The sequence below is a fragment of the Trichoderma virens genome (genome assembly GCF_000170995.1).
Source record: "Trichoderma virens Gv29-8 chromosome Unknown TRIVIscaffold_88, whole genome shotgun sequence".
Classification (NCBI taxonomy): domain Eukaryota; kingdom Fungi; phylum Ascomycota; class Sordariomycetes; order Hypocreales; family Hypocreaceae; genus Trichoderma; species Trichoderma virens.
In genome coordinates, this window is record NW_014013661.1 from 592,395 (window position 1) to 617,117 (window position 24,723).

A 24,723-nucleotide genomic window follows, 5' to 3' on the forward strand; every position below is an offset into this window, starting at 1 on the left:
ACGATGGACTACAGAACAGGTTGTTTGTTTTGTTTTGTTTTGTTTTGTTTTCGCCCTAATACTTGTTTACCTAGATACGATGACCCCAATGCGGCCAAAAGTAAACAAAAGCTCTGCTGCTAGCATTGCCGCTAGCTGACCCGACTCAATACCTCAAGCTAGTAGAGTCCATAGCACGAGTAGCGCTGGCGGTGGCAGCACTACGGTAAAAACAGCAAGATGCTCTGGGCGGGACCATGCAAGCACTCAGCAAGCAAGGTATCGTGTACGCCTCTCATGCGTTTGTTGGCCAAGCTAGGTACCTAGGTAGGTATCCTGGTCCCTTTTTTTCGATGCATGGCTCGGCTCTTTTTTTCTTTTCTTTTCTTTTTAATGCTACAGGTAGTATTTTGTGTCTTTTCTACTGTACTTGATGGGAAAAAAAAGGAGCAGTCGTCTGCATCTAGTGACAGGGGTTTGTGAATGGTCCGAATCGAGCTACCGTACTGGCAAAGAAAAAGAACAACAAAAGAAGTGATGAAGAATCGCAGGAAATGGGTTGGGCGATGCATCATTGACCTGGACCCTTGCACGTGCAACGCGTCTCGACATGTTTCCCTATTTGGACATGCCAACGGCCGGGCGCGCGACGTGATTTGCCGTGGATGGAGCCAAAAGACGCGGATCGAGTGTGCTTTTTTTTTTTCTCTTCTTCTTACTGTAGTGTCAGTAATTGCTGGAAACATTAGTAGCTGGACGGGAAATCTAATTGAAATTCGAGGGCCCCCGGAGCTAGAGGGGTGCTTCTGGAGGGTGACCTGGGCCACGGCGGGCTGCGTACCGATACCAGCGGTCGGAATGCCGTCTATGGATCGCTGGCAAAACGCCCCCTGGGCCACCCACGCCCCTCCTGGGTCCAGCGCCAGGGGACCGCCTGTGGCGTGCTGTGCGTGCTGTAACCTGCTGTACTATGCGCTGTCCACGGCAAGCAGCAGCACTAGCGCCCCCTGTACCTAAGGTACTCTACCTGATCGCCCGCCGATGCAACTGGAGCTTATGTACCCAATTCCCACCGCCTCCTGCACGTCCACAACACACACGCCACTGCCTTACCACGTCCTTTCGCTACCTACACGTCGAGACGGGCCATCTGTGCTATTTTTTCCTTGTCTTCCCCTTCACCCAATTGTTGTTTATCTTGGTCTTTAATCCTCCTCCTCCCCCCCTCATCTCGTCCTCCTCACTCCGCTCTCGACATCCCAACAGCCCGACGCCCAAGAGAGTAATGCCTCTAGCTCTAGGCGCCTCTTAGATCAACAATCCCCCGTCCGCGACACAACAACAACAACAACAACAACCACCAATATGTCCACAATGTCCGCAATGTCCACAATGTCCAACAGCCCTCTGACACCGCCTGCATCCATGGCCGAGCTGGATTACCACCACCAGCATCTGCGGCATGTCAGCTCCCCGTCGCCCATCCGAACCTCTGAGTACATGCCCGACCTGGCCCAGAGCGCGCTCCCCACCGTCTCATCCCCCACCACAGATAAACATCCCAAGGGCAAGAGAAAGCGAACAGCGTATGTCCACCTGATGCTTTGCTGCTTTGCTGCTCCATGGAGCCTAGGAACCACAAACACTGGTTGCTTAGGCCCAGCTTCAGCTTCAGCATCAATTGGCCCCCAGACAGCTAACATGTTTACTCTTGCTCCATTAGCACCAAGGACAAGTTGATCCTCGAAGAAGCTTACTCCATCAACCCCAAGCCCGACAAGCAAGCGCGTCTCGAGATCGTGAACCGCGTCTCACTTAACGAAAAGGAAGTTCAGGTATGTCATCTACTGTAAAATTTGCACGTCCACTCCTGGCTGTCGTGCCAGGATCAAGGGTGGTCAACGCGTCTCCAAAATAAATCAATTAAAGATTTATGCAAACCCTTTATGCTTGGAGACAGCACAAGCTGACAAGGCTGCTTGCCGAATTAGATCTGGTTCCAGAATCGTCGACAGAATGACAGGCGGAAATCACGCCCGCTGTCACCGCAGGAGCTGGCGGCTCTCCGCTTCAGTGGCATGCACAACATCGCGTCAGACCCCATGACCTCCCGCAGCATCGTCGTCGAGCTGGATCCCGCCTCGTTTCCTGCCTCCGACCATTCTGCAGACCTTGTCAACCATGCTCCCTCGCCACCTCACCATCCCAACAGCCCTCTCCATGTGCGCCCTCACCACGCTGGTGTGGAGGCCATTCATGCTACGCCTGCACCCCGTTACGGCTGCCCGCCCTTCTCTGCCAGTGGTCTGCCGCATGTGACACCACAACGACAAATGTACCCATCCTCACAGGACGAGGTCCATCATCTACCTCACTCTGTCGGCTACCTGGCAAATCGATGGAATCTGGGCAATTCGTATGCTACGCCTCTGTCTCGCGACAGCTCTGTGAAGTAAGTTGCATCATGTTTATCAGGACTATATGTCTTCTTCATTTCGCTGACTTGGATTCCCAGATACGACCCCTTCTACCCTTCCTCTTGCTCATCTAATTCATCTGGAGCATATCGGTCTCAGATGCGTCTTTCCCTCTCTCTTGAGGGCAAGGCTGAGCTGGTGGCCCACAACGATTCATCTCCTGTCCGTGAAACCCCATCAAGGCCTTCGTCCACTCTGCCATCTCTGTCCCAGTACCGGCAGCGAAGCCTTCAGCGTAGCTACAGTGCACTCCCTGCTGTCACTTTGCCTCCCATCTCAACGCTGACCAACTCACTTCCACCACGTCTTGTCCGTGGCCGATCCCGTGATGTTCATGCTTGGGAGCTGTGTGCTGACTCTGAAACTCGCGATGAGCTGACAGCTCAAGCTGAGCACGAGTCCAGCGGTTCTGCCATTGCTGCTATCAGCTTGCTCCGCTCTACCAGCGGTATCTTGCAGCCTAGCAGCATCAAGCGCAACCTCCCGCTGTCAAAGTACCAGCGCTCTCGCCAAACCAAGAAGCCCAGATTCGGCCGTACCAACTCTAGCGTTGCCCGGCTGGAAACTTGCTGGGCAACCGAGGAGAAGCCGCGCGAGTCCTCTCATGCCAAAATGAACGTCTCGATGCTCGTCTCTCCGTCCGACTCAGACAAGGAGAACTGGAGCCCCAGAGATGAGACAAACTCTGCCGAGGGACGTCGGCAAATGCCCCCCGGCAGCCCCGTTCGATCGCAGAGTGCGAGACGCATCGGTCGAGCGCTGCAGGGCCGAAAGAGCCCAGCAGCGTTCCTGGTGCGGTCCGACACTGTGCCATCGGAGCCTTGTTCTCCCGTGAAAACGGGCATCCACGGCTTCCGGGATCTAGAGGCCAAGGCAGAGTCCCCACGGGACGATGAAGTAAGCCAGTTCATGTGCGGCGATGTCAGCCCCAGCAAAAAGGGCGACATGGACTGCGTTGCTGGCTTACTGTCTCTGAGCCAGGGCGCTTGGAGGTGAAGCTGGAGGCGAAGAATCGGGGACAAAGGAGAAGAAAAGAAAAAATAATATTGAAAAAAAAAAAGAAAGAAAGAAAAGAAAAGAAAGACAAGAAAAGCATCACTGCGCACACTCATTTCATCATTCCCTTTGTTTTCTTATACGAAGGCATGAATTTCTAATTCTTGTACTCCTTGACGATTTTTGGCATTTCTCTTTTGTCTTTAGAGAGTAAGGGGGATATCTGTGTTCCAGGATACTTTATTTTTTTATTTCTCTCCAGCTCTAGGAGAGACAGGAATGTTTGTTGGTTTGGATACTGCGGATACGGGAGTTTTTCTGTCCTGGGGTTGCTTATGGCTGGAACTGGCAACAGTTGGATTTGATTTCTCCTAGGCCAGCAGCAGCATTGTTAAACGGCGCATTGGAACGGCGGGAATATTACTGGTGGGGATAGAAAAGAAATTGTTTAGTCTACATTGTTTACTTGGCACCAATGCATGAGAATCAATGACTTTAGAAAGCTACTTGCATGATCCATCTTGTTCTTCGGGTGTCTGCTACTATCTCCATCTTCTTCTAGTAATGCCACTGGCTTCACGCAAGTGACAGATATTGTCTATATAACCGTGGCCGGTTAGCTAGATACTGACAAAACCACCTTGTGTCAGCTCAACTTTTCGGAACATGACAGGATTTGGCTGTTGTCGCTACCTAGTGATGAATTGGATGAGCTAGGCTCACAAAAGTCTGTCGACAGAGTTGACAAGTATAGAGTCCACACTCACACATCCTCCCATGCTGGTTACAAAGTGACCTGAAAGCACCAACACAACGACAACAGTTGGAATGGAAAAACAAACAGATAGTCGTCTTCGACCTCAGCCTGCCACTAAAACACAAGAATATCGCGTTCAACACTTGGACCAAACGCAAATAAGTAACAAAAATATAACCCCAATCTGGAGTAGTTGACCTTGGAAATGCATCTGCCCCCAGCTTCCCCCGGGGTCGATAGGGCCTGGACAGAAGCACATCATACTGTTGGAAAAAGCGCCCTGTGACAAATTTCCCTCTTTGATGCAACAATAAAAAACTTGGCTTCTGCCAACCCTTTTTTTTTTTTTTTTTTTTTTTTTTTTTTTTTTTTTTTTTTTTTTTTGCCTTGGACACTCATGGGGGAAGTGGGCGCCGTGGGGGTTGTTGCTGAGCTGACCCAAAGTCAGATTGGTGACAAATGCTGTTGAAGTTTATGGGGATGACTGAAAGATGAACGCTACTGGGAATGGTGGAGAGGGGGGAAAGATGAATTCTCGAGTTGGCGAAACGGGATGTGTTGGGCACTGATGGAGAGTGTGCTTCCGCGAATGAGGAGCAGGCTATGCAGCTGAGGGTAGATATAGATTCTTTACGGCACCGAAACTGGCACGTTGCTGCTAGCCGAGTACTAAAGGTTTACTTTGATCATATTGTGCGGACGAAATATTCGTGTGCTTTGCATTTCAAGCGACTCAAGATCGTTGCTTAAGTCGTGTCTAGCTAAATAGTATCTTCTAGTCTAAGATCTAGACTGTGTTGTAAAGAGGGAACCAAAAATCCAACCAAAAGGGGGACATTATCCAGGGGAGCCCCATCCGTATTCTAACGCCAAAAAACTCCCAACATATCCTATATCTATATGTTCAGTGAAAGTGTATAAGAATTGATGCCGGTGTAACCAAGTGTGTAATAAAAAGTGCTGGCATGACACGCTCATGTATAATTTGAGAAAGAAATGGGCGAGAGGGAGAAAAAAGATTGCACGCCTCTATCGAAATCACATGCCCAGCAAGCTCATTTGCCTTCTTATGGGACTGGCGGCGGTGCTGCCCTCTTCGCTCGCATAATATGCGCTATCAGTGTCGATGTCCCAGCTGTCGTCATTATCATCATCACCATCAGGTGAAATGCCGGATGCATCAAAGGGCTTCTGAGCAGCAGCGCGGACGTTCCACCTCAGAGTGCGACTGACACTATCGAACCATTCAGTGTCGGTCCGGGTGACAGTAGGGAAGGGATACTGAGATGCCGTGATGGTAACGTGATCACCCTGCTTGAGCTCCACGCGTCCCTTGCCATCGAAAGCACAGTAGGCGGTGGCTCGCGAGTTCCGTGGCACGGCAACGCGGAGCGCCATGGTGTCGGAGAGAACCATGGGGCGGAACGAGAGCGTGTGTGGGCAGATAGGAGTTAGGAGAATGGCAGGGATATCCGGGTGGACGAGGGAGCCACCAGCCGAGAGGGAGTAGGCCGTCGAGCCAGTTGGGGTGGAAAAGATGCACCCATCAGCTTGGACAACCGTCAGGAGCTCGTCATCTCCGTACAGCTCCAGGTTTGAGACATACGGCGATGGGCCGCGGTCAATGACAAGCTCGTTGAGAACCTCAAACTGCTCGCCCTCATCGGGCTTACCATTTGACCCCTCTCTCCATACGGTGCAGGTGAAGCGCATGCGGAGATTGATCTTCATACCATCATCGCCCATTACGCGGTTGAGGTGCTTCTTGTAGTGCTCAAACTCGAACGTTGTCATGAAGCCAAGGCTGCCCAAGCTAAATGAGAGGACCGGGGGCACGATGCGCTGGAAGAGCCACGAAGTAAAGAGGACAGTGCCGTCACCTCCGAGGGTCAGGACGAGATCGAACTTCTCAGGCTGGCTCCAGCACAGATCTGGAGTCCAGTACTTGAGCATGGTCTCAAATCGCGCATCTTGAGCGACAATGCCTGCAGCGTTGAATCGCTTCGAGTTGCGCAGCTTAGCGTCCACGTAAACATTGACGCCAACCTCTGACCCATATCGGGGGGTTTGCAAAAGCCACGTTGTCAACTCCCGAGTCAGGTAGACAAGCTGGTTATCTCGCGCCTTGGTAACAATCATGACATTACGCACTGCGCGCTTGACGGGGCGCCGCTGAAGTTGCTTGGAGATTTCGCGAACACTTGTCGCGGTCTGGACCAAGCGAGAGTGTGACATGGACTCGTCATTCTTGATTTCTTCCAGGACTTTCTCAAAATCGACAGCGTCGTCAAATCGCTGATGGTAGAAGCATGGCGAGAGTAAATTGCTGATCGCAGTGGTTGGCGTAGATCTCTTCTTGGCTAGGTCCTGTAGCGCATCGACGAGCTGCTGGGGGCTCGCGCCGGCGGAAGAGCCGCCGTTGCTTTGAGGGAATAACATATTGTTGAACGAAAGGGCCTCGGGCTTTCTGGGGCGCGAAACAGAAGTTGTAGATGCGAGTGCTTTGAGAATGGTTTGGCGAGGAAGTAATTCGTGGGAAGCAGCAGGTTGGTAGAAATCGCGTGGTTGTTGTTGCTCGCTGGAATCCGCCGACGGTGCAGATAGGCTTGTTAAAAATGCGGTCTTGGGCGAAGCCACTGTCGAGGGTTCTGCCGGGGAAATGATAACGGGCGTGACGGAAGGACCCGTGGCACCAGAGCCACCTAGGGATGGAATAGCAGTGTATGGGATGTTCGAGTCGACTTCATATCGAGAGGCCTTGGTGACGTTGACGGACAGATTATGAATGCCAGACGATGACTTGGGGCGGCGGTCAAATATGTCGGATTTAGCCAGCAAAAGCGAAGCAGGGCAGTCTTGCGACTCAACTCCGCTGCTTCTTTCGGGCGTAGGGTGGAGATCGGTCCGAGGCGACACGGCGGCCATGATTACTATAGCGAGCGGTAGCGGCTACAGCGCGTTGCAAGTGCGATTGCGAATGCGATTATTAACCCCGGGCGGGCTTAGTAGTGGGTGTAGCAAACGCCGGGATTGTGAGGCGCAGAGATGATGGCGGAATCCCGTGTTCCGTGGAAAGCTGTGGAACAGTGTCAGCAAGACTGCGACCGTATTGCGCCGCGCCCACCACTGTGCAAAGGCCAATAGACAGGGACTCGGCTTTACAAAACGGGAAAGGCAGAGCAGCCGGCGCCTTGGGGGTTTGCGGAGGATTGGCTGCTTACCTTTGCGCACAGTTCTTCGTACAGTGAGTGATGCAACTAGCGTCACAGCGAATCCCTCTCATGTACAAGCACTGTAATTTGCAGAACGCGATGCGATAAAGCACGACACGCTAAGGCTCCAGCGGAAGCGTCGGAGCGAGCGTTTGTCTGCGTAACCTTGCAGTTTCCTCTTTGCGCCCTGGAATCGATGCCACTATATCCAATTGCTTATTCAGTGGGAGCTTCTCCGCAGCTGGGCGGGCTCGAATATTACCTCTTTGGACAAATGGTCCCGGCAGCGAGGGCAAGAATAGCCGGTGCTAGTGGTCTTGAGAAAAGAATGACGTTGAAAATTGCAACAGACCGGCTGTAGCGCAAAGTAACGGCAATGGAATCGGCACAGATGAGGAGAAGTGAGGCTAAAGGGCGAAGCTGAAGACTGGAGTCTCCAAATTGGAATGGGGTAGAAGCAGAAAAGGGGCAGGTCTCGTAGACACTAGCAGATGGTAGAAGGAACGATCCGACGCCTGATCTGGTTCTGCCACAACTGTGCTGTACTGTATCGATAGCAAAAGTAGGCCGGAATAGGCAATACAGAAAGAGAGCGGCAAGAATTAGAAATGATGTAGAAAAAGTCGTCAGAAAGGATGCGTAAGAAGTAACGAGAGGAATCAAAAATCAAAAGACACGCTGTAAAAAGCAATTGCAGGAACTTCCAGAGTTCTGCTTCCAGCACTGCGACTCCAAGCCGATGTGGTGATTAAGATGAACCTCAATGCGTCGACACCAAAACAAACAAAAAACCGCCAACAAAGAAGTAGCTTGGCGCCAGGAGTCTTTTATAACCGACACGACGAAGAAATCACAATCTCTGACCGCTAGCAAATCCCATCATCTATCACAGTCCTTGTCCGCAAATTGATGCAGCCATCGTCACAGGAACTAAGGCTGTCACTAGCCCCAGAAACATTTGGCGTGGCGACGAGCGAAACAACAGCCATTGTCCCTACCCACGCAGCACACGGAGCTAATAGTACGGAGTAGCGGCACGCACCGCAAAACGCATCCCCTGAAATGAGGAGCGAGGACTGGGGGAGACGCATTGAGGAATTTGCATCTGAGACGCAGACTGGCGTTGATGCTGCTCGGCAATTGAACTGGCATGTACGAGTATCGGATACAAGCTGGCCGCACTTCAAAATAATGCTCACTGCAGGTACCTGTAAACAACCTGCTATACCAAGCAAGGTATGTGCTCCATAATCCAACGGCCAAATTCCCCCCAAATAACAAACCAAATCAAGCCAAAATGCTACGCTGCGGAGAAAAAAAAGGTCCCTGGAGTGCCCTGTCGCAGTGCACGTTTCTGGTAACGAGTACGGAGGTGGTACCTCCATGCCAGATACCCGCTGGTTGATAGTGCGGCATCTTGGCAGTCTCACCAACCCCCATCCTCTAAGCCTGGTCAGTGTGTTCCGCATCTAGAATCGAAAAGAGCATGGAGTAATAGACAGTTTCCCCTTTGTTTTCTTCTCTACGGAGGAATAGCTTTCTCCTTCTCGCTGTTGCAACCGTCGCCACGGGCCCGGCCGCTGGTGGCCGAAACGCCGTTTCATCTTTCACACCAGGGGCTGTTGCAAATAAACACGCAATGCTTGAGTCGTCAGCCCAAATTTAGACACCGCAAGGCAGAAATGAGGGGAGGGAAATGTCTCGATTTGCTAGTAGGCGGCACCCCAAATTTCAAGATAATAGTAGACACTGTATAGGACTTGGAGAACCAGGCAGGTGATTTAGTATTGATTCCTTTTGCTACCTACTAAGGTATGTATCCAAGTTCCAATGAGCATGTAATGTACTCCGCATGTACTCCGTATCTATCCCCCAACTTCAATCCTATCATGAGAGAATTCAGCCTGTTTGGCGCACCCTTTTCAAGGTGCAGCGCCATATCCGGGAATTATTAATGCAGCAGCTTAGCGAACTGCCATCTCGACTCAGCTGACCTATATTTGGATGGCATCTCGTAGGAGTATCACAAATCCAATAGCGTTTTCCGTCCCATCCTTCCTACGCCGCTGCTCCCTCACGCCCAATCTCGTCGTGTTTCCTTGAGGTGATAGCGCCTCACTAAAGCTAATTCCCACGTATCACCTGTGAATCGCCCGTCTAAGCCAGGGCGCTCCGCACCATCGCGAAGATGTAATAGGCACAACCGTCTCTGCTGGCGCCCGTGATTTCTATTGAAAGGGGGGAGCCAATGGTAGGGAAGAAATGATGTATCAACAACGCCAGATGCTTCACCTCCAGTGGAGACCTTCGGCTGCTTTAGCTTCCAAGACCGAGCGCATAAACTGTTGCACATTTTCGGATTCTGCCCCGTAGCCTCCCATTTCCGCATCATTTTCAGCCTCCTGGCTGCGGCAGCATACCTTCTCCGCTGTCTGGAGAACCGTGTCCCACTCTTCTGCTGAGAAAGAACCCTCGCTCTCGGCCAAGAGAAGGTCGCGGTTGGCCGTGAAGCCTAGCACGTGGACAGATCTCGCTTGATCAATTTCCGCGGGAGTTGGGTCTACCTTGACGGTGCTTCCATCAGCATTCGTAATGGCCAGGCAAGTTGCTGAAGCCACTGTCTTCAGGGGGATTGTTGCCGTTAGGAGACCCAGAATCGCGGCGTGGAGAAGCGCTGGAATAATCCCGAGATTCTACGTAAATGAGTGTGAGATCAGGCGACCAACAACCGGGTTCGACAGCGCGACGAGGCCACTCACCAGTCGGGGCTGGAGCACTTTGGCGTTCACATAGGCGTTTTCAGGCGCTTCCATCACCTGGAGCGTGACCTGAATCACGCATCTCGGGAAGTTTCTGACCGGGATGAGATGTCGCAGAGCAGGCTGCAGGATAGCCTCCAGCTGCCGCTCGGCCGTTCCTACAAGGCAGCAATAGAGGTTAGCCAGACAAATGGAAATCCCCGTCGCTGTGATGTGATGTCAACTCACCTCCCACTCCTGCTGCCGGCCGCACATTCACATCTACCAGCGCCTCGAAGGGATTCTCATCCCGGCGTTGAGCCTCGACTGGCCCATTGACGGCCGCTGTGATTGTATAGCCGCCGAATGCAAAATTCGCCGAACCGTCTGCTTTGGGCAGATGTGACAGCTCAGCTGTAGGGGGGGCCATGGCTGTGAAAAAAAAAAAAATTAATCGTTGTGGTGAAAAGACGGCGATGAGGCTACAAGTGCCTGAGACTCAGATATGCAAAAGATTGAAATTTTGCCCGTGATGAGGAGCCAGCTTTGCTAGTCTCGATCTGCCAAAGTAGACTCTTCGTTTAGGTACCTGGACAGTGGCGAGAGTGCCTGCTGCGCCCAGGTTTAGGTACTAGCAGATACCTGGTGGGGACCTCCCATCACCAGTGACGTGGGGTGAGCTGCTGGCACTTTCAGGTACCGATTTTCGCCATCCGGGTAGCTTCTCTATCCTGCTCCTTACAAAGCACTTGATACCGACACCAGCTTCAACATCCGGAGCGAATAAGCGCGTCATGGCCTCCGAATCACCCGCCCAGCCAGTCTCTTCACCATCCCTGGCCTCAGGCATCCCCAACTTGAAAGACAGAATCCCCAAGCTCGAGCCTCGCAGGAGGAGACCTGGCCCCTCCAATCCAACGCCTGTTCCTCAGACTCCCGCCCTCCCCTCACCACCGGACTTGACGGACTGGAGCTTCAAGCTTCCAAGCAGGCGGATTCTTTCAAAGGAGGACCATGATCTGTTTCTAGCTTCTCCAACCTACAACCTCATCGTGGCGTGGGTTTTTGGCCTGTCTGAGTCGGTGGTTGACACCCCTAAATCCGCTGTCAGGGATGAATCCCTGAGTCAAGGGGCCAAGACGATTTTGAGCATCCTAGACCAAGCAGAAGCTTTTGTATCTCAGTCACCACCAAACGAGCAGGGTGGTTGTCGCTTCGGCAATAAAGCTTTCAGAGGCTTCCTGGATCTGGTCAAGGAAAAGACCACAGCATGGCACGAAAGTCTAGGTCTGCACAACGCTGATGCCATCGCCGAGGCATCTGCTTATTTTGTCCAGTCATTCGGCAACCGAAACCGAATTGACTATGGATCAGGACACGAACTTAACTTTATGATGTGGCTGCTTTGCCTGTACCAGCTCGGCATCCTGCAGCGGTCCGACTTTCAGGCTCTTGTTCTGCGAGTCTTTGTTCGCTACCTCTCCTTAATGCGAGTCGTCCAAATGGCGTATTATCTGGAACCTGCGGGCTCCCACGGTGTTTGGGGATTGGACGATTACCAATTCTTGCCGTTCCTCTTTGGCGCTTCTCAGCTTCTGCACCACCCATACATCACACCTCGTGGCATTCACCAGGACCTCACAGTCGAAGAGTTCGGTGATGACTATCTTTATCTCGGCCAAGTCAACTTCGTCAACAGTACCAAGACCGTCAAAGGTCTACGATGGCACAGCCCCATGCTGGATGACATTTCGTCTTCCAAGTCATGGACCAAAATCGACGGAGGCATGCGCCGTATGTTTGTCGCCGAAGTTCTGGGAAAGCTACCAGTGATGCAGCATTTCTTGTTTGGTTCTCTCATCTCCGCTGCCGCTGGTATGAGCGAAGAAGATCCGTCCGCTGCCGGCGAAGACAGTGGCGAAGATCAATCTAACAACAGTCACACTGGCCACGCACACGATGGCACGGGCTGGGGTGACTGCTGTGGTATCAAAGTACCCAGCGCTCTTGCTGCTGCCCAAGAGATGAAGAAAGGAGGCCATGTGGAAACTTTACGTAGAATTCCCTTTGATTAATGGCGGGATGCCACTTATATATTGCAGAACAATACATAACTTTGGTTCAGAGGAGAAGAGATTATCGCAAGATAGCCTTGGATAGGAATGAGAGACATCTGAATCCGTTTTGGTTGACCTAAAAGTTGTAGTCAAAAGGTATATTACCCATTTTGATTGTAACCATCTCTTCGAGTCTCAAGTGCCCATCTGTCCAAACACCTACTCATACCAGTACCCCAGCGACTACGTGGACGGTAATACGTGTGTTACAGCGAGATGTAAAAGAATTACGCCGGGTACTCTGCCTACCAGATACTGGAAGAAGAGGCTATGGGTGGGGGGTCTGTGGTTAATTCTTAGTCTATGTGAACTCCTGGTAAACGATCTTGTGTCTGGCTGCAGTGAATATATGCCTAATTATCTTGGATGATGACGAGCTCTTAATATTCATTCGAGAAATCTTGCATGGTTGGCAAACTACTGGATACGTATTATTATCTGGTAAAGCTGAGGTAGGTAAGACAGTCTAGTATTCTATTTGGTATCGTTGGCGGTGACCCTAGCCGTGAAATCGTTGCCAACATGGGTATATAATTCGTCCTATGTGGACTCGGCCACAGATACATAGAGTATTCTCAGCCAAATTGAATAAAGGCTGATGGCTATAAAGAGTTATCATTTGTGCCACAGGCGTAGTGGCCTGATGCCATTCCGATAGACTCCTCCCAACTATTAGTAGGTATCTTGCATCCCAAGGCTCTGAGATATCCCCATCTACAAGGTGTGCTAGTCCATGATGGAACAATTATTTGCATGTTACCCTTAGAGCTTTGTATCTACTACTATCGCTACTTGCTCTACTATCAGCTACTCTCTCTGGTGTCAGCTACTGTTACCATCTTCTTCCAGTATGATAAGCCCAGTAGTACACCCAAGACTTGGAGCCGTCAAGGTGATCTCAGAATTCCCATTTGAACTCTCTACCTCTCGAATTGTAAGTGATTAACGTTCCCAAAAGTAGCATCTACCCAATCACCGCGAGCAGCTCTCGCAAATACAAGTCCCATCATATAGACAGAGTAGCCAACGTATACTCCTTTGGCTGTCTTATTTTTGTGCGCCTGCCTCAACGTTCTCGTATTTAGTCGTTTTCGCCATTGATGTGTCGTGGAGATTTTGATGGGTCCATCTCCCTTTACTATCCCCCGAGGGATTTTTACAAGTACACGCTGTTGGCCAAAGGCTACCTCATATACGGATTTAACACCTCCAGTAAGTAATACTCTTGTGCCGCCTAGCTTCTCAGAGTTTGCATTTAGTGCTAACGATATGAGAAGATGGAACCCAGGTTCAGCAACGATATAACCAGCTGGTTGAAATTTTACAACTAGTTAATAGCCTCCAGAATATTCGCCAACACTGACCTCGCAATGATGCAATTCGCCATAAGCTTCATAAATGTTCATCTTTATTTATTCCACGGTGAAAAGACTGCAGCTAGATAAGAAATTGTCCCCATTTCATGTTCAACTACAAGAGGATCTACCAACGTTCGACCTGAGATAGGTTTGCAAGCGCTGTTGTACTCTTGGGACAATATGAAGATAAATATAGGATACGGCATGCTGAATAGCCAACTTGAAACGAGGGATATTGAGTGTGAAACTGCCCTATGGCCCGGAAAATACCGTTACCTAAGAGAGAGTATGAGCAGAATGCTGTACAGGAGGCATCGTATTTGTTTTGGTATATTTAGTACCAAGGGTCCCGTTGTGGCGGTGAAGTTGTTGGTTCCAGGAGACCACGGACCACAGCACATGTGTTTGAGGTTGAAGCTTGGAGCATTGTGAGATCAAATGTCCGCTTCACTCATCTGATAGCGGTCAGTAGCTTTTTTTGTTGCTTCATGCACCACGTGCGCAGATATTTTCTCAGCAGGCCACATGTTTGTGCGTGGTCAAAGCAACAAACGAAAACAAAGACACAATCGCACAGCTTGTTCTTAGTCGGATATACAAGGTAGTAGCAGACACCAGAAGAAGTAGCGGTAGGAGCAGATACGAGTACCAGAGGAAGGCAGTGGCCGCTGAAAAACACGCCCCGGAAGAAAACGGCGATTGGGCAAACTAGTTACACGATGAACCGTATTCCGCTCATTTGTGCCACCAGGGGCTGCTACACCAAAGTTGAGTGGTCAAGGCTTCTCTAAGCCATCCTCGTGTCTCCTGTTGTCGGGGCCGGTTTTATGCGGATTGCTGCGTATTACGGCCGTTGATTAGATTGCCGGATCAGAAGCCGGAATCAATACCGCAATAGTCGTAGTGTTGACCAGGCAGTTGTGATGAGGAGATAACACGGGCTGAGTAAAGTAGTGGTGGCTGAATTGGTGTGCCAAGTGGTTACATGCCTGTCAATAATCTGGCCAGGCCATTATGCAGGACAACGTGCAGCTCGGTCTGGAGGCGGGAACGAGCCTGGCTTGATCATTGGACGCCATCTGCTAGGAACTGCCAGCGTCAGCTTGTTCAGTCAAGACCAAAAGGCTAGCGGCCGGCGCCACCAGCTACTAGATTAGTTGGTACTCACACAACAGGGCAGAGGCGAAATGACAACTCGCATGGTATTGCTTTTTCCTGCTTTCCCTTTTCTTTTTCTTGCGCTCCACCTGCCCTTGTGATCCTTTGAACAGGCGAGTATCACATATCGTAAATTCCCTAGCGAGGGATTCCCTGAAAATTTTTGTCGATGGCGCTGAAGGAAGCGTCTGTTTGGACGACGCCGGACTTTGCATGATGAGTAGGACATGCGGTAGGGGCTCATGACTCGGGGCTGTGCCGTCTGCGAAAAAGGAAAACCAAGTCTAGTATGGGACTGTATAACGGCCTTCTTGGCCTTCTTGGATGCTGGGTGGTGGGGACGAGAAGAGCGCATCTGTGCAACTCCATCTTGAGGGAGGCGAACCAGGGGCGGAACAAAAGCAAGAAATATGTATCACGTATGACCTCCCATCCCTGTGAAGTACTGGTTAGCGATTACAACGCTGCCTCCCGCGCGTAGATTCTGCGCAACGGCCAAGTAGAGTGCGGCCGTTATTTGGGGCGGTCTGATTCTAGTGGCATATGCTCTGGTGACATTTCCTCATGCCTTCTCGGGGCCAACGCTCCCGAATCCAAGAATCGGGGATCGTGTGCTTCGTATGGGTGTGGTCCTGTCAAATCTGCCGTACATGACTGTCGCAACGAGATGTGCGGCATGATAGGTTGGTCGTACATCAGGGCCAAGGCCGAGATCTAGCAAAGTAATACTTGTCATCAGCTCAGTAGCTCACTGGCTATAAGGTACTACTAATAAGACCCTGCTGAAGGGGCAAATGATATAAGGGCAGAATGTGAGATGTGAGCGATGATATGAATTAGATCGTCGGACTGGCATGCTGGCAACAGCCTGCATGAGGGTAGTGGGGCCGTCACCCTTGGCCAGCCTGTAATTCGTTCAACTCTCCCTTGAGTCCGTACTTGGTAGTAGTAAAAACAAACCACCAACCTAATCGGGGAGGGCGGAGAAGGGTAATAGATCTAAAAGGTCCGCTGAAATGTTTCTTGGTGTACGAGTACTTGAAGAGGGGAGGTACGAGTATGTACTGTGATAGAGCGGCCTGTCAGAGGCAGTCCACATTGGTGTGAAGCGGATGTCGTTCGTAGATGCGGTTGTCACATTACCCGAGCCAAACCCCTCTATTTTCCGCTTAGACACGAGAGAAATGAAACGTCACGGTCGAGGTGACGACGTAGCAACAGGGCAAGCTAATGCGTGAAGGATGGCTTTGGATATGCTGGAGGACACGGAAAATCAAAAGCTCCAGGAGTTGACCATTGGCCGCGCTGTTTCTTTTTGGAGTCGTACTGTCTTGGATGGCACGGCTGTGTGATGCATACCTCGGGTCTGAGGTCCTGTTAGAACGAGAGGCGCTTGGTCGCTCAGCCTGGACGCTTCCCACATGTCTAACCCGCCCGATGCGCGCTCCGTACCAACAGGGGAGAATGGCTGGAGGCGAGCGGAAGGCGATGCCTCGTCCCCGAGCTGGCCGTCCCGCCAGGGCACATCTCTGCCATCTGGACACACGGAGTAGAGGCCTCAAGCCACCCCGGTCGACGTCCGTGAGCCGCGGCGCTAATCTGTGCATCTTGTCTCTGCCCTGCGTCCGAAGTAGTGGCTCTTGGCTCTAGCCTCACAGCTTTTCCTTGTCTCGAGTCTCGGGCTGCTAGTCGAGTGGCTTGGTGCACCCGAGCGCAGGCCGTGGGGATGGTGGAGGAGGATATCCGATTTGCTTGTTCGAGGATGCTGGTTCCCAGGGTCTAGGGTCCGGGATGTCTTGGAGGGAGGAACTGCGCTCGGTCTCAATTCCGCCCTTGGAGGCACGATAAAGTCTCCCTCGACCCCTCTGGCTACAGTAAGGAAGTAGTAGACTATTGGCTTCGTGCACGTTGCGTGTTCCGTGTTGCTCGAATCTCTGACTCGCCGACTCTCCGGCTCTCTTGACTGAAAGAATTCTGCCTCGAGTTGCTGCTCTTGCCAAGTTGTCTCTTTTGCGGTTGCTGCTTCTGTTCTTTCGTTGAACCGGCTGCGGGGAGATTGGCAAGAGCCTCTCGTCGACTCCTTCCATTCACTTATACGTCATATGGCGCATTGCCTCCAAAACACGGACACCAAGCAAATCTTCTTCTACAATCACTCCCATACGAATTTGCGCCAGGAATTTCTTTTCTCTCTCGAAACTCAGCAACTCAACAATCCATCACCAAGAAACGCTCTACATTTCGACGTTGCGACATCTAATTTTAAATCGGCCTGTCACTGTCACTGTCACTGTCACCCCTGGAGGAGATACAAGGCGCACCCACGCACAGCATCGCCAGGCGCATCACTTTGACACATTCCTACGGCACGCATATCTTGCACGACGCTCGCTTTTGCGCCGGTGCGAAGAGATTGGGTATCACGTACCGATCTTGCGACAGATTGGCCACGGCCGTAAGGGTGCCGCCTAGTTGTCTTTGATTCATCAATTTGCAGCCGCCCTTCGGCGAGGTGTTGCAGAGTGGACTCGCAATCATTGTTTTGACTTGCTCACTTTTGATTCACTTCTGCTTCACATCTCACCTTGTATGGGGAACTGCCTGCCACCCATTAATTTGGCACTCGATTTCGAAAAAAATTTCGCACAGCTGTTCACTTCAACCACAAAACTTCTGCCAGTGCCTTTTCTCTAACCCTTCTCCCGCAAATCAAAAACAGCAAAGATATTCAATACATTATTCCCAACCGCCCTCGCCGCAAATTCCCATCTGCACATACACACCCTCTCTCTCTTTCTCTATTTCTTTCTTTCTCTCTCTTTCATCTCTCTCCTACGATGGCGACCGGATTCGATCGCCTTGAGAGGCTGTTCAGCTCCAAGCGCAAAGCTTCCTCTGCCTCTGTTACGGTTGCTACTTCTACCAGCCCCCAAACAGGGCCTCAGTTTCCCTCTCCTTCTTTCATTCGCCCGACAACCACTCGTATGGCAGCCCGAGAGGAAGTGCGATTGCGAATAGCGACGGGTCGATCTCCCTCAGTTCCAGACATTATTCCTTCTCGCCTAGGCTCCCTGAGTTCCCATGCCTCCAGTCCAGGCTTCAGTCTCTCGCCTTTACGATCACCTTCCCTGCGTGGCCCTCATTCACAGGCAGACTCTCTAGTGGCAAAGCTCCGCGAGTATCAGTTTCCTAACTCACCGAGCCGAGAGGAGAACGCGACACCAATGTCAACAGCTTTCAATTCTGTAACGGAAAGACGTGAGATCCCAAGCCCTCGTTCTCAGTCTCCTCTTCGTCTACATACTACACCTCGTCTTGACACACCTCCATCGCCCGACCTGGAAGAAACTGGATCTTGTCATCGCTCTATGGAGAGCATTAGAATCCCAACACCTTCCTCCTATAATTACCCACCAACGCCTGAAGATTCGCCCGAGATTCTACCTGTGCGAAACCTCCTTGCCGATTCCAAAATATTCGACATTGCGATCGATAAGGCTCTATTTGAAGAAATTGAAGATCAGCTTCTTCAATCTTTTGATCACGGATCCTTGAACGATTCGTATAGCGACTCGTCCCCCTCTGAAGCATCATCTAGCAGCTCTACCTTGCGGGAGCCTGATTTCAACGAGTTTTTGAATCTAAGCGATGATGATATTGCTGAATTGGCACCCGAGAATCTAGACCTTGAGTCCGATAGCGGCTCGCAGCTGTACTCTCCACTCACTATGCATACCTCCTCTCCTCCGCCAGAGCCTGCTACCCCCTCCCTCTTGACACTGACGCCTCCTCCCACAAGTCGACCTGCTACCGCCGCTGCTTTCGAGGCGGCCAGAATTGCAAAACGATACGATTTCGATCTTGTATACGTGGTGAATCTTTGGCCAGGCGGGCCGCGTGAGCAAGTTTTCGGCCTCGAGTCTGCGAGTTCCTGCGAGAGGCCATTGGTTGGCCGACTGCTAGCAGCGCATGGTCTTCATCAAGTCCCTTCGCCACTACAAATCGCGTTAAATGTTCATACCACCATCCTGCGGTCCAAGGGCTGGGTCGAATACCGCAACCCAGAAGCGCAGTCACACGAACTCGCCCGCGGCTATGCATGCTCCTTCTACACGGGCAAATATTCTCAAGGTGGCTCAGTCGACAGAGACAGCCCGGTTTCAGGAGTTCGGCTCTCAGAGATGATTGACCGAGGCATCGTGTTTGCAGCATATAGAAAGCCTAGAATTGGCCCGTGCAGACTGGGGCACACCTTTACCGGAGAGGAGCTCAGCTCTCTCTACGAAGACGCAGAGACCTTGGTGGAGATGCTGATCGATATTCATGCTCGCAACCGCCAGTGCCAGCCAGATTCTTACAGTCAGCTCTGCGACGAAACTGGCCCCATGCCTCAGCAAGAGCTTGACCAAGTGTCTTCTTAGATCGAAATCAACCCACACACTCCTCCTCGACTTATTTGCCTTCAATCCGATGGTCATCTTTGGCACAAGCTATGGCCTGTACTGGTCTGTACACCAACTTTTGTCCTTGCATTCTGATTTTCTTTTGTCACCATAAAATGACGAGTTACGAATGGATTTCCTTTGTTGGTTGCCTTTCTTTTGTCATGTTGTCGTTTTTAAAGATACCTATAGGAGCGGTTGTTTTTTTGCCGCTCAGTACACGAGACGGTTTACATGTTAGGCTTGGCGTTTTGAGAGATAGTGAGGCTCTTCAGCTCTCTCTATAATAATTGGGGTGGATCTTTACCGAGTTATGATCGATGGAATTTTGCTGCATCTGTAGTATGGAAGGGATATCAGCCAGGGATTAATGATGGACCTCTGTGAGGACTTGACCGTTGGCAGATTTTATAAAAAAGTAATTAGGCACATGCGCATTTGAGACTTGAAGAGACAATCTAGAGCATACCTTCACTCTACATACTTCTTAAACTAGTGACTGTTGCCGCTTCATTCCCAGTGCCTAATATTTCTACTACAAACTCTGGGGCATAGGACGCTGGATAGCCGACTTCAAGTGCTAGCTATGCGTAACTCTTCCTTCGTAGACATTAGTATCCATGTATTCACAGCGCTTGGCGAGTCTTGGTATTTCCATTTTCTGGCACGTACGCGATCGCCAGCCTACATGATCGGTGCCACCCAGCTTGAAGCTTAGATGCAAGTAGCCACGGGACGCCGCAGGTTTCATTTCACTGAGATCTAGGCACTGGCCCGCATCCTGGTGGCGAACTTCGGGATCTCGTCACACCCGTGAATGGTTACATGAAGAGATGTCTTACAGTTTCACTTGATGAGCAAGTTCCTGTTGGTCGTGTCTTGTGTCATCACGCTGGAAGGAAAAGTATCTGCTATTATTACTGTGGGTTTGGGACACGGGATGCTGGATAGCCACTCCCAAATTTAATCCATCTATTTCGACTGTTGGTAATTCTATATGAGAGTATAGATTAGAATCTATATATATATAGTTCCCAAAGCATTAAACCTCAATATTAAAGCCATGTGAATGACGCACAACGCCGCCAACTAAGCAAGATGTGGCATGTTGGTTGTCCAAGTAGAAACATATGACCCAGGGGGAAGAAAGCAAAGAGTACGAAACATCTCGACAAGAATAAAAAGCCTCGCAATAAGGTAAAGAAATATAATAAGATAGAGGATAGCCTTCAACACGAGATTCCCCCGACGCTCGAAAGTGGACGATAAAAAGGAGAGACCAACTTTTGCGTAGAGAAAAAATAGCAGCCAGGCACAAAGCGGAGCTGCAGTCATATAAATGCTTGCGCATCTCCAGAAGATCAACTCAAACGTTGATGGGAAAGCGAAATTCCACGCAATAGCATGAATTCCACCAAACTGCACGGCACCAAGAGCTGCAAAAGCTGGAACCCTCATTTTGTACCATGGTCTCTTTGAAGAGTCCATGCTTATTGGAGCACCCATAGGAGCTGGCTGAAGCTTCAATAACTCCTTCATTTCCTCCCTAAATATTCGGCGATTACCGTTGAATTTGATCAATTGGAGTATTTCATGCGTCATAGGATCACTCTCCAGTGGATCGGTGAGCACTAGCCTGGTTATACTACCGCATCCTGTCGAAGTAGATTCCTTCTGCTGAGCAGTTGTGCCAGTTGTGTCCTTTTGTGGAGTAGTTGTATTTGTTGAAGTAGCTTCCTTCTGTTGAGTGGTTGTGTTAGTTGTGTTCTCTTCAGTAGTTGTATTTTGCGGGTTGAACAGTTGAATAGTGTGAGCGTAATCAACACGCTGTGGCTTCCCCCAGTAGATGAAATATATGATGACTGCGCAAACAGCATAGGCCGCGACGGCAACGTCGAGAGGCGAAACAGGGAGCCTTCTGACAGCCCGTACGACGATTTGAAAAATAGACCACACAATTTGGCCAAGTGCAATGATTTTGACGAGCACATCGCCTTTGGATCTATCTTTGATTTCCGCTTCTTTTATATAAGGCAATTTCGAAATATAACCGTTCCGTCGCAGGGTTATAATGTTTGCACCAGTAAGATGGTATGGATTAAGGTAGGGCCCCAAGGGCGCAGATCCTTGGGATGCAGCTTCCGCTCTCGAAGGATTAGGTTCCGAAGAGTTCAAGGAGGAAGTTGTTGAGAGTGTACGTCCTAAGGGGTTAGGGGGCACAGATAGAGAAATTGTAGGTGCCGAAGATGTAGGTGGTGCTGAAGTTGCAGGTACCGAAGATGCGGGAGGTACCGGAATTTCAGATACTAAAATTTCAGGTACCGAAGGTGCAGCAGGAGGTTCTGAGTTCACCAAAGGTGTAGCAGGAGGTTCTGAGGTTACCGAAGGTGCAGGAGGAGGGTCCAAGGGTATTACTCCGATCGGTTTGCCTTGGAATCGTATAACGAACCCCCCCATGTTCGCATAATAGCTGTGCCTTAAAGTCCAAGGAACTTTATCTCTTTTGGCGTATTTCTTCATTTTTTTAAGATTTTCACGTGCCGCTATGAAATCATCACAAGCCGCAGCAATTATCAGTTCGGGAGCAAGGATTGTCGACAGCATCCGCAGTGTGCTTCTGCCGAATTTTTTCAACCCCCATTTGACATTTTTCCATTTAGTCTCTCTCCATTTGGCATCTCTCCATGTTGCATTTATCTTTTCCCGTTGAAAGTGCATCAATTTTGCAATTCTCCGTTTTGTCTTTCTCCATCGAAAGAGTATCCATGCAACCCACCCCCGTGATTTGGGTTTATCATCGTCTTGTCGTTTGGGGGTATTATCGTCTTGTTGTTTGGGGGCATCCTTGTCTTGTAGTTCAAGAACATCTTCGTCTCGTTGTTTAGGAACATTGGGGTGTTGCAGGGTCCAAGTGCAAGCAAAGATTGTGAAGAGAGAACTCCATAGTATATCGAGAGTACCACGAGTGTTAGGAGAGGACACATAGTTCGACGTAATAACAGGGGCTGAACAGTTTGTTTCAAAGACCGTGTAGGCTTGAACAAGTGGCGGTAGATAAAACGCAAGGAAATAACTGGACCATCGTGGCAGTTTCATTTGTAATAATTGGGTAGTATTCTTTAATGACTGGTGGAAAATAAAGGATAAATAGGTAATGCTGGATGAGTGGATGTACTTTGTTTAGAACCTTATATAACATAAAGGTACGTTATAAATATGGAGAGGGAAAGTGGGAGAGAACGAAGACTATATAATATTCTAGGTGGATAAGCTTCTGTCCAAGCAGAATTGCAATGTCAGGAAACGTTGTTTTACAACAGCTGTTATTGGCTGACTCGTTGTTTCTGTGAGGGTGAGGAGACGTGCGGCTGCTATCTCATTCATGCAAGGGGGAGGTAGATCCGGGATCTTGATTATTGCTATTGGCTCCAATTATACGTAATATTCAGGTGGCGGCCAGGGGTGACAGCGCGTAATACAACAATATATGAGTAAGAAAAGTAAAGTAAAGGATCTGACTTCAGTTTATTGGTTCCGTAGATAAGGTGTGGGCGGCTGAAGGCCGCTGAAGGGGGGGGGCGGTGACCAGCTCGTATTAAGTAGCTAAGCACGCAAGGCACGCAAGCAAAGGAAAGAACTTACATGAGTTGTGTTTATGCATTCAGAAGCTGTGATGTATACACGTATGACAAAGGAATAAACATCAGAAACCGCTGCAATATATTTCTGCTCGAGACATGGTACTACACAAAATAGGACCAGACATGGTGAGGCTTCAAGAAGCATGACGTCCTACACAGCTCCTCACAGGGTTACAGCTTTGCCGCATCTGTCTCGCCATCAACCTCGCCAAACAGCCCCATAAATGCCGTATGCACCTCGTCCGTCAGGTCACTTGCTTGCAGGCTTCGTCCCCTTTTTACAAAAGCTAGTCGAGAGCACTCCTATGAAAGTTCCCTCGTGTTAGCGTTGTCCTCTAGTCATGACGATGTCTTCTTTCAAGTCAATTTTGCGCCGTAGGAGAAAAAAAAAACCTTACCCTAGTCACTGCACTTCCTCCAAATGCCGCCAAGCCCATCATCTCATCGGCATCAAGAGCAGGCTGCTCATGGTCTTTCCATAGGCCATCCAGATAAGCCTTTCGCCATCCCAAGAAAGTAGCCACAGCACCAGTCAAAGTATCGCCTTGTCCGCCGCTTCGCTTCTTTCCTCCCTCGAGATCGCTCACAAGCGTGACTTTACCGTTGGAAATAAAATCCTTTTGACCTTTTTCTATGATTGTCACGCCGCCTAGTTCCTTAGCTAGGGCTTCTACCTTGCCCGTCTCGCTGGACTGATGACCGATGTTGATCTTGAGGGCGTCGCATAGACGCTTGAATTCGACGACGTTGGGGGTCAGAACTGCGTATTTGTAGCCTCGGACTATGTCTGGATCGTTTTGGACGATTTGAAGGGCATCAGCGTCGAGGACTACGGGCATGTTGGATTCTCTAGCGGCCCTGATGACGCGAGCCACGGTTGCTTGCATGAGGGGATCACGGCCCAGTCCGGGGCCAACAACCAGGACGTGCAGTCGGCCCAGCATCTCAATGATCTTGCGTGATACGTGATCAGGGTTGGAGTCCGGGTCATCGTCTTGTGAAGCTTGTTTCTGCGGAGGTGATTGGCGCATGAGCGGGTGGACCATGAGGTTGGGTGAGTATGTCTTAATGACTGCCGCAGCTGCAGGAGTGCAGATAACGTGTGACTGTGCTTCGTATCAGCATCATCTCTATCCTCAATAATCAGCCGCTGTATGATATTTTGGATGTCCTTTATTTTCTCGATCTGATGCCCAAGAATGTCATTCAGCTCTCACCATGTCACATCCCAATCTCGCACTAGCCATGGCCGAAAAGTACGGAGCTCCGGTATAATCCTCGCTGCCTCCGATAACAGCAACTCGGCCCAGCTGGCCTATGTATTCACGTCAGTATCTTCGCCTCTCGTTTCCAATTCTTCAAAAGGCGAGCGATAAAAGAGCTCTTTCTGCGAGAAAGACTGCGTAATCACCAAGGTCACATCACACCACATACATACCCTTATGAAACGTGTCTAGCATAGGCGGGACCATTCGCCTGACTCTGCCCAGCAGGTTTCTCGTTGAGGCAGACATTTCGGGGCTTTCTCTGTGGGTAGACATTATCTATCAGTTGACCAAGAACAGAGGCAGGGTCTATGCGGTGTCGATAACCAGGTTGTATATCAGATCTAGATTTGTCAGTTCGAAAAGACTGGGATGTTCTAGGGTAAGTGAGGGGTGGATTTACAGCGCTGCAAGTCCCGTACCTCCGCTGCGATTTGAATTAGTTCTAGTGATGGCCCGTCTGATGTTTTAAGACATCCTCTATTGACTGCAAAATGATGAAGTGGAATGGAATGGGGTGGAATGTCAATTGGTTGCATTTTACTTGATAAATAGAATGCGTGGCCTGCTTCGATGTGCAACA

At 50.2% G+C, this 24,723-nt stretch overlaps 7 protein-coding genes across 7 annotated transcripts; 3 read left to right on the forward strand and 4 right to left on the reverse strand.

Moving 5' to 3' along the window:
• Window positions 1-1,479: 1,479 nt before the first annotated feature.
• TRIVIDRAFT_42882 (uncharacterized protein) lies at window positions 1,480-3,452 on the forward strand (the record flags this gene model as incomplete). The annotated part of the gene is made up of 4 exons (XM_014096303.1): window positions 1,480-1,565; window positions 1,703-1,814; window positions 1,971-2,431; window positions 2,495-3,452. 4 exons carry the CDS (start codon window positions 1,480-1,482, stop codon window positions 3,450-3,452), a joined length of 1,617 nt encoding a protein of 538 aa, XP_013951778.1.
• Window positions 3,453-5,247: 1,795 nt separating this feature from the next.
• Window positions 5,248-6,648, reverse strand: TRIVIDRAFT_42780 (uncharacterized protein; the record flags this gene model as incomplete). Its single annotated transcript, XM_014096304.1, has 1 exon — window positions 5,248-6,648. The coding sequence occupies one exon, from the start codon at window positions 6,646-6,648 to the stop codon at window positions 5,248-5,250; it is 1,401 nt and encodes a 466-aa protein (XP_013951779.1).
• A 3,061-nt stretch (window positions 6,649-9,709) lies between these two features.
• TRIVIDRAFT_43493 (uncharacterized protein) lies at window positions 9,710-10,589 on the reverse strand (the record flags this gene model as incomplete). Its single annotated transcript, XM_014096305.1, has 3 exons — window positions 9,710-10,114; window positions 10,181-10,338; window positions 10,409-10,589. The coding sequence occupies 3 exons, from the start codon at window positions 10,587-10,589 to the stop codon at window positions 9,710-9,712; spliced, it is 744 nt and encodes a 247-aa protein (XP_013951780.1).
• Window positions 10,590-10,953: 364 nt separating this feature from the next.
• On the forward strand, window positions 10,954-12,341 carry TRIVIDRAFT_183029 (uncharacterized protein; the record flags this gene model as incomplete). The annotated part of the gene is made up of 1 exon (XM_014096306.1): window positions 10,954-12,341. The coding sequence occupies one exon, from the start codon at window positions 10,954-10,956 to the stop codon at window positions 12,232-12,234; it is 1,281 nt and encodes a 426-aa protein (XP_013951781.1).
• A 5,288-nt stretch (window positions 12,342-17,629) lies between these two features.
• On the forward strand, window positions 17,630-19,213 carry TRIVIDRAFT_57429 (uncharacterized protein; the record flags this gene model as incomplete). Its single annotated transcript, XM_014096307.1, has 1 exon — window positions 17,630-19,213. One exon carries the CDS (start codon window positions 17,630-17,632, stop codon window positions 19,211-19,213), a length of 1,584 nt encoding a protein of 527 aa, XP_013951782.1.
• Window positions 19,214-20,533: 1,320 nt separating this feature from the next.
• TRIVIDRAFT_14128 (uncharacterized protein) lies at window positions 20,534-22,342 on the reverse strand (the record flags this gene model as incomplete). Its single annotated transcript, XM_014096125.1, has 4 exons — window positions 20,534-20,843; window positions 21,033-21,380; window positions 21,684-21,895; window positions 22,100-22,342. Coding segments are annotated over 4 exons (1,113 nt in total), but the record flags the coding sequence as incomplete, so codon positions are not given.
• A 704-nt stretch (window positions 22,343-23,046) lies between these two features.
• Window positions 23,047-24,389, reverse strand: TRIVIDRAFT_66501 (uncharacterized protein; the record flags this gene model as incomplete). Its single annotated transcript, XM_014096308.1, has 4 exons — window positions 23,047-23,178; window positions 23,274-23,981; window positions 24,093-24,190; window positions 24,314-24,389. The coding sequence occupies 4 exons, from the start codon at window positions 24,387-24,389 to the stop codon at window positions 23,047-23,049; spliced, it is 1,014 nt and encodes a 337-aa protein (XP_013951783.1).
• Window positions 24,390-24,723: the final 334 nt, after the last annotated feature.